A 16,883-nucleotide genomic window follows, 5' to 3' on the forward strand; every position below is an offset into this window, starting at 1 on the left:
GCTAATAACATTGAAATATAACTCATTTCAAGGTATATCTTATCTAGGCATTAAATGTATATTACCAAGTTGCTACCAACTATGTCTATCCACAGTACCCCAAAAGTCAAACCTTCACTATGTTGCAAACTAGTCTCAATTTTCCCTCCAACATGGTTCTTATCCTAATTTTCTAATCCAAAAGGATTATAGTGTCTAACAGTTCAGTTAAAACAAACTATTTTAAGTTTTTGCAATACTCAATATACTCAACATATTCACAAACTCACGAATACTTTTTAAAATAATGTCAAAGTGAAATTCACATAAAATTAGCCACTTTAAAATTTAAATTATTGTGTGATAATCTTGATCTCATGCTTTAGAGATATATCACATTAGTTTAAACAAACTAAACTTTGGTAGACAAATTTTATAACAAAAAGATTGTAATGTATTGTGTACACCTACAAGTGCACCACATTTACAAGACAGGGTCCAATGTCATACACAACATAATTTTTTAATAAACATTCTGTTTACAGCTGTAAGATTAAAAAATAAGGTTAAGATGTACATCTAATCAATGATGTCATGACATCCAAGGAACCTCTACATAAATCAAAAGCAGAAGATGTCAAGGATATCCCACTCCAAAGATAATCACACAATGAACTACAGAGCTGTGCATTTCAGATCTACACTGTCATCAATCCCTTGATAATAAATGAAACAAGTCAGCTACTTTACAACCACAAATGGTATATTAAATACATGACAACATCTCTTTTTTTCAGGAGGAAGTAACTAGCAGTAGATAAAGTTCAGATACATTATTAAAGAATTCACAGCATAAATTCAAGGCTGAATATAGATAACCTTTAGAATATAAGCTGTCTAGGAAAATATATGCTTCATCCTGTAGAGTATTATTCAAGATTTAAGAGCAATATAGTTAAAAATATATTAAACATGAACGTGCCTCAATCAATTCAGTTCTGTGGCATAAACAAAGGGAATTCTTTTTTCTGTAAAAATAAAACCAGTAACTCAAAAATATATGTCTGTTCTCTTAAAAGTGACTCTTGTGTGGAATAGCTGAACAAATCTATCTTCTCCACTAAAAACTTAGGTAACAATAACTTATTTTTTGGAAAAACTTATTTTTATTCAGGTATTTTATTATATCATGCTTTATAACATTACAGTATTATAAATCTCAAAGCAAGGGAAAGATTAAAATGAAAAACTGTACTAGATAAAGCATAAAATTAAATAGCTCAAAATAAAGTTACTGTATATAGCAGAAATAAATCCTATTCACACATTTTGTAGAAATCTAATGAATGTGAATCAAAAGCATAGATTAGAAATTAAGAGATAAATTGCCTAGATCTGAATTCAGTTGTAACTTTGGGCTATCTCCTCCTTATGCTGTTTTCTCGTTTATAAAATGAGAGGCAATAACAGTACTACCTCAGAGGTTTATTGTAAGAATAAAATTAGCTAAAAACATATAAAAATTCCATAACAGCTCCTAACAGAATATAAGGACTCATACAATAATAGCTACTGTTATCACCACCATACCTCAACTAAACAACAAATACATAAATTGTCTGGTTCAAATCAGTTTAATCTCTTGCATAACAGTTTTTTAAAGTACTTTTCCTCTTTTAAATTTTATACGTCATCTCCTTTCTCATTCCCTCTCATTCATATACACAAGCACACATGGACCATGGCCACGAGGACTAAAAATTCAAGTAAGAATGAACTGCAATCTCAACCCAGAGTTACAAAGTAACTTCTTCATAATCAATGAGAAAGGACACTAAGAAACAGTTTTCAGGTTAGTTTGGGGGACTGACATAGCAATTCTTTTTTCCTTCAATTCCAAAAAAATTTCTGAACCAAAAAGTAAACAAGAATAACCAAACAACAAAAGGAAAATTAACATAATGCACTGAACATTAAATAATTGGTTGCCATGAGGAAAATAAACATACTGGGACTAGAACTAAGGGCACAACAAAGTGCGGTTCTTAGTCAGGTCCCCAAATACCCGAAGCAATACTGATAGGTTGACAGAATTCTGAGAATTTCTCTTGGTGCCTTCACATAGAGAGAGAAACAAATTGACTATGTGTATCATTATCTCTGCTTCTCCTCATTGAAGATCCTGGAAAAACCCACAGTGCACAAATCAGCAAAGCAAGGAAGTGAAAAACAGGGCTGCCTTCCCAAGACAGAAGGAGACTCCTGTCTTGTCTCTGAAGTGACAGACAATTCAAAGCCTAAGCATATCTTTCCCTGATGGGAACTGCCCACAGCTTCTAATAAGATAAAATTTACTTAAGTAGAAAATACTTAACAAAACCTTAAAGAGAAAGCAAAACTTGGGTGTGCTAGGAAGCCTTCTCACCTATCTCAAAAATCTCTCTCCATCTCTTCATGATGGGCCATACAATATTGGCAAAAACCAAATTGCAAAATTCAAACAAGTTCAGAGAAGGAAGAATTAGCTTTGTATACAGTGCGGAAAAGGGAGGAAGACACTAAGCCAATAGAAAATCTGGGCAAGAACATTATAAGCATGCTTATCACTAACCAATGAATAAATTAAAAATAAGCTGAATAATAAATTTTTAAAATAAAACTGGAAGATTCTACACAAAAGACAAAGAATCCTAAGAGAATATGTAATGAAAAACAAAGAAAATCCTCATGATTATTTTCTTGTAATGATCAACATAACAAAAATATTAAAACAAACACACAAAAACATAAAAATAACTAAGGTAAAGAGAGAGGTTGAAGGCCTAAATAAACAAATGAAGAACAAAATATAATCATTGTAGACAAATAAATTACAAACATCAGGGACAAAATAAAACACTAAAAATTTAATTACTGATGGCAAGAGATCAAAAAAAGCAATTAAGAAATAACTATAAAACAGATATGAAAAACAGATGTATATATAAAACAGATTACTGTGCAGCTAAATAAATAAAAGTAAAATGGGGAAGGATTTTCAAAATATAATTTAAAACAATTTCCAAGAACTGAAAGAAATATCTGAATTTACAGGTTATACAAAGGATTATGTTCCAGGAAAATCTGATAAATAAGGTTTAACACTGAGCCATACTGCTATTGGAATTGAACTTTATGGACAAATAAACAATTCTCAAACAGTAAACAAGCAAATTATCAACTGAGAAAAATATCAGTGACATTAAACTTCTCTGAAAGCAACAGTCAAGCCAGAAGAAGACAACAAACCAAAGTCTACAGAGTTCTAAGGGAATGCAAGAGTTAGTCAAGACTATGAAACCCATCAGAATGTCATTCCAACAGGAAGACAGCAGGCAAATACTCTTAAAAGAATTTTAGGCTTACATCACACATAAGCCCCTTGTAGATTGTTAAAAAAGAAAGAACTGAGTCAAAAGAAGGAACCTGGAAATTTAAAAACTGTTACTAATAAACAAAGGGGCGGGGTACTGAATTCACTTAAATGTGTTAGAAACATACAAGTACTATGAGAAATGTGATTGTAACACATGAATGTTAAATGTTTAGTCAATATGAAAACTAAAATATAACTTTAGAAGTTGGGAGGTGACGGAAAAAATGGAAAAAGAAGTATGATGGAAAAACTATTTTTTCTGTTTTTCTTCAGTTTTTATTTTGTTAAATATATATACAATGCACCAATAAACAGCATTATATTCTACTTTTATATAATATTACTTTCATTTCTAAGAGATAAATTCACAAAATAAAATTACTAGATAAATGAGTGCTTGTGTGTGCCTATATGATTATTATTAAATTAATTATAACCATATTGATGTCCCATAATACTAAAAGTGTGCATTTCCACTAAAAATAAAGAAGAAAACTATTGCCCGTCTTATCTCTCCTATTTCCTTCAGCAGTACATGTTATCACTATTTTTACTTTCTCTCAGTCTGAGAACAGGGAAGTAATAGATCGGGATTTCTCTAATTTACATTTTCTTGAATATTTGTATATGTGAGTATCATTTTATATGTTAGTGGTCACTTATATTCTGTGACGATCCTGTTCATATCCCTGAGCATGAGTCTACTGGGTTATTTTTCTTTTATAAGAATGACTAATGTATTGAACATATTAATTTATCAGTGTTTCCACATCTTTTCACATTGTTGATGGTATCCTTCCTCGGCTTAATGTTATATATATTATAGTACTATGTATTTACTTTTGTACTTTCTAAGTGTCGGCCTTGGTTATAACATTCTCACATATGAGTCAGTTCCACTTTTTACATTTTTCCAATTATTTTACTAAAATATTTACTGTATCATCTTTCATCTTACATCCTTATTCCATCTGGGAGATATTTTTTGTATATGCTATCTTTATACTATTATTTTAATTAGTATTGTTTATCTGGAAAAGCAAACACTACTGCCTCAACAATCTTTCTTCATAAATCTTAGGACTATATTAAAGCACTTATTTCCAGGTATTAACTGAATATTTGTAAAGGAGATAATTAAATTCCAATTTACTCCACTGTTATTCTAATAGAATGGTATGCTAATGCTATTGTATTAAATGTACATATTAATTTGAAAAAATCTAACATTCCTGTGATACTACAATTTTCTCTCTTTGATGACAAAGAATGTTATGGAAACAACTGGGAAATATGAATAAGATCAATAGATTAAATAATAGCATTGTATCCATTTTAATTTCCTGATCTGATAACTGTACAAGATTAAAACAGAGAATGGACACAGGAAATTCTCACTAAAATAATTAGAGACTGCCCTGGCTGGTGTGGCTCAGTGGATTGAGTGCAGGCCTGCGAACCCAACGATTGCCAGTTTGATTCCCAGTCATGGCCCATGCCTGGGTTGCGGGCCAGGTCCCCAGTTGGGGGCACTCGAGAGACAACCACACCTTGATGTTTCTCTCCCTTTCTTTCTCTCTGCCTTCCCTTCTCTCTAAAATAAAAATAAATAAAATCTTAAAATAAAATAAAATAAAATGATTAGAGATAAAAGAGTAATAGGACTTCAACTTACTCTCAAATTCAGAAAAACAACCAAAAAAGACGGATAGAAGTAAAGGTGATAATATGATCACAGAATCTCAGAGAGTGGTGAACAGGAGTTTTTGCGTTACTCTTATAACTTTCCTGTAAGACTCAATTATGTTAAAAACAAAACTGATTCATTCCCATTCTCTTCCCCCCACCACCTCATCTCTCTTTTCCTCTCTCACACACAGACACATAGATAATGAACAAAATACACTGTCCAGCATGGAATGATTTCCTAGTATATATTTTGTTTTGTATTAATAAGATTTTATAGCTTTGTGCAAATACTACCTGTGCATTTCTTACAGAATTTGACCCAAAATATTTTTGTCTTAACTATAAACAGACTATAGTTCTGTTTCTATTCTTACCTGGGTACTGCTTGCTAATCAAAAGAAAAGCTATCAATTTTTCCATATTTTTCTTGTATCCAACAATCTTACGAAAGGCCCTATTAATTCCAGTAGAAAAATGTTCAAGAACCGTAGATTTTCCTAGGTCAGCAATTTTCAACTGGTGTGCCACAACAATTTTTAAAACGTGCTATACCTAACTATTTAGTCAGGGACATTGACTTCTTTCCCTTAGATTGTCAAATTTTAGAAAATGACAATAGCCAATATAATAGTATCTGTTCAGTGTGAATGAATCAAAATTATACCTATTTTTCTGTCAGATCAGGAAAAAATATATATTTTTGGTGTGCCACAGAATTTTAGTAATTAGTTTAGGTGTGCAATGAGATGAAAAAGGTTGAAAATGACTGTCCTAGATCATAGCATTAACAGTCTAAAAGTAATGTTATTTCTTCTTTTCTAAAATTTATATTATATTACACTTACAAGAACATCAAAATATTAGTTAAATGATGACAGCAGATAGCATTTTTTCCTGATTTTAATATAAATGGCTTTAAACATTTATAATGATGTTTAGTAAAGAGTCTATCATATTCAAATTGTTTTCTTACATACATCTTTTTTCAGTTTTATTGCAGGTAGCTGCTAAAATCATATACTTTTTTCCTACATTAATTGATAACTTTACATAATGTTTCTACTTTAATATCTTTTGATGTAATTTACTCTGGAGGTAGAAATCTTTCTTAAACCATCTTTGAATTCCATAAATAAATTCTAAGTGGTCACAGTATACAATTCTTTATTACACTGTTGGAATGGTTAAAGTTTTAGAATTTTGTACCCATATTCTGAAATGAAATTGATCTTTGAGAGTTCTATTTTTCCAGTACCATTTTCATGTCATGATGATTGTATAAAATCACTGGGGAGGTTTTCATCTTTTTTAATGTACCAGAAAATGTCAGCAACATTTGAATTATGTGCTCCCAAAATATAAGAGTACCGATAATGGTGCTTTTAATTTTTTTTCCAATTCTTAGCAAATATTCTCATCAAATCTCCTAGTTCACCTTAGGTATGAAATTTGCTAATTTATACAGCTATAATACCATTAGTTTCTTCTATGAATTAACATTTGCTACACATGTTCAGATGTAACTGCTGAAATAAGCAGTGGTCCCAGAAGGGGTCTGTCATTTGGAACACCGCAGTGAGGATCCGAGAAGACAGCTATATGCTCCCCCATTTCCTCTGCTACAAAGATTGGCGTGCTCTCGAAGCACAAGGTAAAGAAACTTCATGCCTGTGTTCAGCTTCTCTCTAGAAACCCAGATCATCTCTCTTCCACAGGGGTTTTCATTTCCAGTTAACTAGCTCTGTCTTGCCCAGAGAGGGCAAAAGTCCTTCACGAATTTATTTTATTGTACATGGCTCAGATCAGGTCATACACACAGGAGATGCTGCAAGTAACTTGTAGATGAACTGGAGAAGAGGGCTAGAGAGACTTGCACTGTCTTCCCAGGTTCTCTCACAAAGTCTGTCTTAATTTCTGGATGATGAGTTTGCTCACACCACACTGCCATTTCACCTATGCAGTGGTAATTTCCTCACACCAGCCATAGGTTTAATTAACTTACCTCAAATTCCGCGTGTCTGTGAATATCCTCTGCTCGCTGCCTACTCAGGATAAATTCAGCTTCATTTGCTACTCTTACTAGATGATCCTTCATTGTTTGGCTCAGCAACCTATAAAGAGATGTATATGGTATCAAGTAAATACAAGGTCTGTCAGGAAAAAGTTCAGCCATTGTTAATACAACAAGAACAGTTTATACAACATCAATATACCTGGCAGCCAAGGAGAGTGGACTGGAATGTGCATGTGTGAACAATGACGACTTCACTGTACTAGTCAGTGTGGGCGGTAGACACCATTGAGTGAGCATGTGTACTGTATGGCCGTCTCATTCAAAATGACTGAGCGAGTAGAGCAACAAACTTGCATCAAGTTTTGCATTAAGCTTGAACATTCTTCCATGGGAACTATTTGGATGATTTTGAAGGGCACAGTTATGGGCAACTGATGATTGGCAGTTTCACCATGACAACATGCCCACTCATGCATCACTTCCCATGCAGAGTTTTTTGGCAACACATCAAATCACCCCGGTGACTCAGCCCTCCTTTAGCCCAGACTGGGAACCCTGTGACTTCTGGCTTTTCCCGAAATTAAAATCACCTTTGAAAGGGAAGAGATTTCAGACCATTGATGAGATTCAGGAAAATACAATGGGCAGCCGATGTTCACTGGGAGAACTGTGTGAGGTCCCAGGGTGCCTACTTTGAAGGGAACTGATGGGGGTCAACGCCCTATGCACAATGTTTCTTGTATCTTGTGTCTTCTTCAACATATGTCTCTATTTTCCATATTACCTGGCTGGACACCTTCTGGACAGACCTCTATATGAATACACATACACCATATATGACCATTCACTGTGGATGGGAAGGGAACAATGTTTCCTCTCTTCTCTGACATCATATTCAATGAAGTACCATTACTTTACACTAAATAACTAAAGAACATAACAGCAAAAAGGTATCTCTCTTTGCAAGAGCAGATTAGCTTTCACAACACTAGCTATGCAACAAAAGCAACTAAAAATGCTCAATTAAATTTATGTTTCAATCTTTTCAAAGATGCTGTAGAGTTTCCAAGGCAGCCAAGATTTAAGGAGCCAAGATCCTAGAGAAGAAAGCATTTGATATTCACAGCTGGGAACAGAGTAGCTAAGCAAAACTGTGTTCAGTCTTACAGAGCTAGGGACAAAATAACTGAATTTTATAACCTACCAAGGTAGAGGGGTTCTAGCAGATTACCCAGATTTATAGAAGGAACCCGGATTCACCTTAGGAAAGAAGAGACAGATAATACCTCCAATATACTATTAAAATAAACCGTCAAACAACATTATGGTGATGTACATTCACTTTAACTAGGTAAAAAAAAAAAAAAAAATTCAGAATTTCACAGGGCGAGGAGCAAAAAACTCAGGAACCAATGCACAAGAGCCACAGAAAAAAAGCCCAGATTTTCTTAAGACCTCATAAGAGCTACATCCTAGGAGTAAGCAAACTGAAAATCGGACAAACTCTCAAAGATTTTTAAAAGTCCAGTTTTGAATCAATCAGTTCAGTCCTAAATTAACATATTAGCAGTCTAACTGCTAATCCGAAATCAAAAGGAAATCCTCCCAAGAGGGAGATATTATCATCCAGAGACTTACATTTACCCTTGCAATTTTAAAAACACTTTCCAACATCCAGTCACAAATTAACAGGCATAACATCAAATGAATAAAAACCAAACAGAAACCAAAACACAGAACATTTGACAATAATAAGACTGATAGATGCCAAATAAGAGTACAATGACCTCTTCAGGGTGCTTAATGAAAATAACAGTTAACTAAGAATTCTACACCCAAAAAAGTATCTTTCAATAATGAAAGTGAAGGTATCTAGAATATACAACTGTTAAGTCTTTTTCTGAACTCTCTTTATCTCCTGAAAAGCAAAGTCTCCCAAAGAATTCAATGGTCATAAATCCTCTCCACTGAACTTTCCCAACCAAGGAAGACTGACTCCATTGCCTAAAAACTAGAAGTTAACACCTGGGGAAGAAATTTCCAAAAGGGCCACTGTCACTAAACTGTATCTCCCATCTATTCTCCCAAGGGTCCATTTATCTTTCTTAAAAGTCATTTCTTTTCCCATAAGTTCCCTTCTGCCTTCTCCCTCCCCACCATTATGATGGTATAAACTCTCAAATCTTAAACTCTGCCTTGAGCCACATATTTCTGGTAAGTCCCTTCAACATACATGAATAAAAAATCAATCTTTTCTCTAAACCTATCTGTCTTTTGCCAGTTTGATTCACAGGGCCCAACCAAAGAACCTAAGAAGGTAGAGGAAAAGGTTTTCCTCGCAGGCCAAAGCAAAATATGGACATTTAATCACCACTGAAAAGAATTTGTCAATAGATAACCAACATTAAAGGGAGTCTTCAGACAGAGAAAAAATAATATCAGACTAATGAAAAACAAAACAAAGCAATGGAAAAGGTAAACATGCAAGGAATCCTTTACAAAAATAATAACTCCTAAACATTCAAAAACATAATCTTAGAATTTTTAATAACACTCAGGATAATAGAAATAAAAGGAAGTAGTGTTATGTTCTTGTCCACGAATTGGTGAAAGAACTAATTTACATAAGATGTTAACAACTCTAATATTCCCACTGCAATCTCTAGACAATTACTAAAAGTATCTAAAATAATGCAATAAGCTAATAAGAAAAAATACTTAGCTCGAAAGAAGAAAACAAGGAAGAAAATAGGAACACGTAAAACGTGGAGCAAATATATAGGACCACTCCCCTGAAGAAGAAAAATTAATTTAAAATGAACCCCAAGAAGGTATTTATCTGCTGAGATGGACTCCCCATAGTCAATCAAGGGTCAAAATTGTGTAAATAGTAAAAGTCCAGCAGCCGTTTGCTGACAGGGGCTCCTCGTGTACTCTGGCACCAGGAAGAACCCCTGACGGAATTCTTGCCCCCATCCCCATTATGCCCTGCTTTTTGACACCATCTAAATCAACCACAGCAGGGAAGCTCTGGTTTGTCTTTTTAAGAAGGAACTGAGACCTGTCCCTGTCCAATTAGACCTGCACAATTATAACCTCACTTGCATTTATATTGATCAATCAGAATTACTCTATAACAACCAATCAGAATGCAAGATACCAACCAATCAGAACTTTAGAATTTGAAGCAATTTTAAAAAGTACGATTTTGGAAACCCCATTTACATAAAACCAGAACAATTGGAAACCTGGGTGGGAACTGTCTCTATAAAAGACAGCCTTGGCTTCTTCTAGACCTCTTGGCGCGGGTGATACCTATTCCCAGAGGCAGCTGGTGGCTGACCCTGTAACCCTGAAGAGGAGATCACTGACTGAACTCAACCTTGGTGGCCACCGTGTCCTTGAAGATACAGACAAGCAACGTAACCAGCAAGAATGACCCCAAGTCCATCAGCTCTCGAGTTTTCATTGGAAACCTCAACACAGCTGTGGTGAAGAAGTCAGATGTGGAGACCATCTTCTCCAAGTATGGCCATGTGGCCAGCTGTTCTGTGCACAAGGGCTATATCTTTGTTCAGTATGCCAATGAGCGCCATGCCCGGGCAGCTGTGCTGGGACAGAATGGGCGGGTGCTGGCCAGGCAGACCCTGGACATCAACATGGCTGGCGAGCCCAAGCCCAACAGACCCAAGGGGTTCAAGAGAGCAGCATCTGCTATTTACAGGCTCTTCGACTACCGGGGCCGCCTGTCACCAGTGCCTGTGCCCAGGGCTGTTCCTGTGAAGCGACCCCAGGTCACAGTCCCTTTGGTCCGGCATGTCAAAACCACCATTCCTGTCAAGCTCTTTGCCTGCTCCACAGCCATCACTACCAGCTCAGCCAAGATCAAGTTAAAGAACAGTGAGCTGCAGACCATCCAGACCGAGCTAACACAGATTAAGTCCAACATCGACGCCCTGCTGGGCTGCTTGGAACAGATTGCCGAGGAGCAGAAGGCCAACTCAGATGGCAAGAAGAAGAGTGGCAGTGGCAGCAGTGGCAGTGGTGGTGGCAGCAGCCGGCCACCCCCACCCCCCCCCCAAGAGGACACAGCTTCTGAGGCAGGCACGCCCCAGAGAGAAGCACAGGCTCGGGGTGACGGTGATGAGGAGGGGCTGCTGACACACAGCAAGGAAGAGCTGGAACACAGCCAGGACACAGACGTGGAGGATGGGGCCCTGCAGTGAGCAGCCTGACAGAAGTGATGGCCACTGGCAGAAGAAGGGTGTGCACTGTCCCAGGCCTCAAGCTGGGCACCCACCGCTGGATGTCACCCCAGTGGGTCCCAGAGGAGAATTGGCAACAGGCACCTCATCCCTCATGCATTTCAGCCAATGCCACATCCTCTGCAGGTGGAGTTACCGGCCTCCCCTCCCCACGTACCCTCCCTGTTGGCACTGCCCAGGCCAGGGGGCAGAGCACAGAGTTTTCCCACACTCTGCCTCCCCTCCCCAGGACACTCCCACGCTTGGGGTTTTCCAATAGGTTTGGTGAGGAGTGGGGGGCATAGGAGGGGACCCTGACAATAAAAAGATTGGATCCAAAAAAAAAAAAAAAGACAGCCTTCCCTTTGTCTCAGCAGAGCTGGAACACCAGAGCTAGAGCGCTGGGTCTCTTACACCAGCTGCAACTCTTTAACACCGGAGTTGGAGCTCTAACACTGCCTGCCACTATAACACTGGGGCTGGAACTCTTAACACTCCTTGGAGCTAGAACTCTAACATGGGCTGGAGCTGTAACACTGGGGCTGGAGCTGTAACACTGGGGCCGGAGCTGTAACACTGGGGCCGGAGCTGTAACACTGGGGCCGGAGCTGTAACACTGGGGCCGGAGCTGTAACACTGGGGCCGGAGCTGTAACACTGGGGCCGGAGCTGTAACACTGGGGCTGGAGCTGTAACACTGGGGCTGGAGCTGTAACACTGGAGCCGGAGCTCCAACACTGGAGCCCAGCAGAGCTGTGTTGCCAGAGCAGAGCTGTGACACAGGAGCTACCTCACCCAAGCTGTTCCACAGCCATGCAGTATAATAATTGAGCTCTAACAGTAATGAGCTATCTCACAGCCATTCTGTTCCACAACTGTGCTGAAATTACAAGTGAGATATTCCACACCCAGGCTGTTCCACAATTGAGCTGTTTGCACTGAGTAAAGTCTCTCCCCTTGACTGCACCCCAAATTGGGAATTCCTGTTGGCACTGAATTGGTGATGACAACCTTTGACATTACATTGGACAAAGGGATGATTCAAGAAGGCGGGATAAAGCAGGCCAGTGGGAGATTTCATCACACTATTCATAATGACATGCAATTTAAAACTAATGAATTGTATCTATCTGGAATTTTCAGTGGGTATTTTTGGACCATGGTTGACCATGAGTAACTGAAACAACGGAAAACCAACCCATGGATAGAGAAGGACTATTGTACTGTCATTAATATAAGAAAAATTGGCCCTAAGAAGAAAAATTAGAGATAAATAGATAAGTGCTTCAAATAAAATACCTTATACCAGAGACACAGGTATTCAGAATTTTGAGATTTTACATTCCATTTTCCTAAGAATATGGCTTATAACCAAATATAAAAAATATATAAAGCTACAGTATATTTTTTAACAATGTGATACAAACTTGATCTCACTGACACATATATTTGTATAACACTACATCCATGAAATATATAGAAAAACAGGTAAAATATGGGGTAACCAAGATATTTATAATGAATTTCAAAGAAAGTCATACAAAATATGTTCTCTGACACAGCAGAACTAAACTAGGGAAAAAAAACAACGAAACAGAATACTCTGTACAAAGAGATTCTAAGATGGCCCCCTACTTTCCCAACTGTCCCCCACCTACAAGTTAATGCAATGTCTTAACTATGGTTTTGGGGTAACATCAGTAGGGCATTTTTTCAAATGCTATTAAACAGTACACATTCAGGCATTACAGATAAAAACAATCCCTAGTGCAATTTTAAAACTGCTAATGAATAACTTCCTTTGACTCAACAGATAGAGAAGGCAAGAGCTTTCACAAGTGCAGATGTGAAATACTGGTTTGTGCTTCTTAGTTTTCTCCAGAGACCAAAAACCACATCGTGAATTTAACATCAATATACTGCCTCTCAGTACTCAAACTTTAATTGAATTGATTAGTCAATGGCACACCATTTTCCCAGTCCCCAAACAAGCAACCTCAAAGTTATTCTAGTCTCCCCCCTCTTCTCTACCACCTTCCTCTAGGCTCCTAATCAATCAGCAGATACTGTATTTCCTCTGTGGATTTCCAGATTTAATTTATGCTCTCTATTTCACAGCCAATGTCCTGAAAATCAAACCTTAATCATTTGATCCACATTAGAACTAAAAAAGTTTTCTGAGTATTATTCTGATTTTTAACATCTTTCTCCACAATTCCCTCTGTCCTCTGAATATCTATCTCTCTCTCAAATACCTGTTCAACAGCTACTATGCTATAATAAAGACAAGGCTAAGCACCAGAGATGAGCTTTCCTTACAGTGTAGTTGCAGAGTAAAAGATTACTATGAGGTCCTCTCCAGCTTTAAACATTAATATAAGTGCTATGGTGGACCTCCAATATGACAGGATCTTGTAAGATTCGACCCCACTGAGTTTGACCTGGGAAGAATCTGGGACTTGCTTCTAGGAACAGAATATAAGAGGTCTTTCCAGAAGTTATCCAGCCATATAATATGAAAAATAGACACATTTATTGAAGAAGATGCAAGAAACATTGTACATAGGACAATCGTGCCCCAGTCCCCTCCAAAGTAGGTACCTTGGGATCAGCCTAAAGCAGAGGACTTAAGTTAATCCCCCTGAAACCAGACCACAGTTATCTCACAGCTGCCCCTATATTTTCCTAAATCTCATCTACAGTCTGAAATCTATTCTCTTTCAAAGGTGATCTTAGTTTTTGGAAAAGCCAGAAGTCGCAGGGCACCAAATCTGAGTTGTAGGAAGGCTGAGTCACCTGGGTGATTTGATGTATTGCCAAAAAACTCTGCATGGGAAGTGATGCATGAGCAGGAATGTTGTCTTGATGAAGCTGCCAATCACCAGTTGCCCATAGCTGCAGCCTTCTGAATCATCCATCTGGATTCCACAGAGGAATGCTCAAGCTGAACACAAAATCTGATGCAGATGTGTTGCTCTACTTGCTCATTTTGAATGTGACAGCCACACAGTACACATGCTCACTCAATGGCATCTACCACCCCCACTGACTAATACAGTGAAGTCATCATTGTTCACGCATTCGTATTCCAGTCCACTCTCCTTGGCTACCAGGTTACATTGATGCTGCGCAAACTGTTCCCATTATATAACAATGGCTGGACTTTTTCTGGATAGACCTTCTATAGCAAAGGCGACAAGACAGTCATTCTTTAATTAGGTTACTTTGCAGAGCAAAGGTGATACATTATAAGGCTCTGCCTTAGCAAACTGAAGAGATTCTTCTGCCAACCTTGCAGAAGTAAGCTGCCATGTTGTGAGAGCCATGTGACAAGGAGCTAAGTGCGGGCCCGTAGGAGTTGAGATTAAACCCTGGTGACAGAGATTAAGAAAATAGGGACCTCAGCCCTGCAGGTGAAAGGAATTTAAGTCTGCCAATAACCACATGAGATCAGAAGAGGGCTCCAAGCTCGAGAGAGGAACCCAGCTTAACCAACACCTTTCTGGCAGACTTGTGAAATTCTAAGTAGAGGATTCAGTTGAACTATGCCCAGACACCTGACACACAGACACTGCAAGATATTAAATGTGTGTACTTTTAAGCTGCCAAGTTTGTGGTAATGTGTTATGCACTAATAGATATGTAATACAAGTGTAACTACAGCATAAAAATATACATGCTATCCATAGTTCTGTAGAAGCAAAGATCACTATGACTCCTCAAGGTGGAAAAAGCCCCCACAGAAGAGGAAAGGTCACTGCAGACAATACTTTGAACAAAATTATAAAGGGGAAAAAATGTCTTATATTTTGAAGAGAGCCAAATACCCTGTCCTACCATTTAATTTTCAAGATGGACATGTACTACATAGACAGATCAACAAATCGATCAACAGACAAATAACACTGATGTCTTATTTTCTTTAGTGCTTTAGCATAAAATATATGTTGTGAAGAAAATCATGCAACACTTTAATAATGAAGCAATGACTGAAAGCTACCAACTCCCATTCCATTTTTAAAAATAAGCCACCACCATTAATAGTTTATGTTCCTGTCTCTACACTTTTCTAAACTTACAACAATATATATGGTATCTGTGTACATATATATATACACACAATAATTATGTATATGTGTGTATATATGTACATGCTTGTATGTAAACATATTTTAAAACTTGTATTAATGCATTTGTATAGTATGAATGAGTCACAGTAAATGAACCTGTTCATTTTAATGTTGCACCATTATCATACAGAGAATTTCTGTTGCTGGAATGTACCATAATTTATTAAACTAGTCCCTTATTCAGATATCATTCATCTTTCCTTCTCGACCCTGGCTAATAAAATCATTGCTATTTTTCCAGTTGCTGAAGCTAGAAATGAGTCATAGTTGAATCTTCCTTCTTCAACATCCAATAGACTAAGTGCTGTCCATTCTACCTCTGCAATAACTCTAAAAGCTGTTTCTGTAACATTTTCCAGTGCCCTACAGTCACTCAGCATCATGGCTTCAATTACTACAATAGCCTCCAATAAAACTTCTTTCCAATAGTCTTATTAGTCTAGCCAATGCTTGACATGGTCATTTTTCTAAAACAAAAATCTTATCATCATTGTATACTTTTTAAAAAGTTACTACCTTCCCATGAGCTACAGAAGAGAGTGAAAAATTTTGGATGGCTTAGAAACCAGGCTCTTTTTGGCTTCTCCTTTGTACTGTTAAGACTGCTTCCTCAAACATTTCGCTCTACTTTTGCACCTCTTTGCATCTGTTCCTACTAGTCGCTCAGCCAGGAATGACCTCATTTCTAATTCCATCTTGCCTATCTTATTTATCCTTCAAAGCAAAACTCAAAAGTCAACTAAGTAAAACCTTTCCTGATCCTACATCTGTTTCCCTCCACAGAACTAATCTCCTACCAAGGTACATATGCCTTTTTTGTGGTACTTATTACACTGTATCATTCTGTATGACACCATGTCAGTTATGTATTTACAAATCTGTCTTCCATTCCAGATTGCACCAACCTTGTATAATTTATCCTTATAGTCCCAGACCACAGAGCAGTGCCTGATCATTGCTGGAGGTCCAGCAGTGCTTTTAAGGAAAATAAAGTTTAACACTAGCTTATGCCAAGCAATTCTAGACCATTATATGTGAGGAATACAAAGATGCATAAAGCTATCCACAGGCAGTTTACAATCTCATATAAAAAGTTAGGACTACATGCGAATAATAGGGTAACTGTGATAACTATCATACAGTTCCTAAAACATTTTACTTTATTCTTCTCTTATCTTCTTCAACACAAAACAGAACTTTCCTGGATTTCCTCCTACTCAAGAGCTGCTTCTTCGCTGTCTCCTTTCTTATTGCCTCCTTTTCTGCATTACCTTTAAATGTAGTCATCCTAGAGCTCAGTTCTGTGCCCTTTCCTCTATCTAAATTATATAATCCATCCTATGACCTGTAAATCTCACCTACTGTTGCTGATTCCTATAACTCTAACCCTACTCTTGGTTCCTTGTATTTTCA

The 16,883-nt window shown here is 37.3% G+C and overlaps 1 protein-coding gene and 1 pseudogene across 1 annotated transcript in view; one reads left to right on the forward strand and one right to left on the reverse strand.

Annotated features, from left to right (window-relative positions):
• Positions 1-16,883, reverse strand: part of LRBA (LPS responsive beige-like anchor protein) — a 530,437-nt gene that overhangs the window by 329,947 nt on the left and 183,607 nt on the right. Inside the window, exon 36 of the mRNA XM_090287960.1 lies at positions 7,086-7,194. Coding sequence (XP_090144086.1) covers positions 7,086-7,194 — 109 coding nt within the window. The remainder of the gene's footprint in view (positions 1-7,085; positions 7,195-16,883) is intronic.
• LOC149999293 (RNA-binding protein Raly pseudogene) lies at positions 10,481-11,345 on the forward strand (annotated as a pseudogene).

The sequence above is a fragment of the Furipterus horrens genome, unplaced genomic scaffold (genome assembly GCF_987537825.1).
Source record: "Furipterus horrens unplaced genomic scaffold, mFurHor1.1.pri manual_scaffold_10, whole genome shotgun sequence".
Lineage (NCBI taxonomy): Eukaryota > Metazoa > Chordata > Mammalia > Chiroptera > Furipteridae > Furipterus > Furipterus horrens.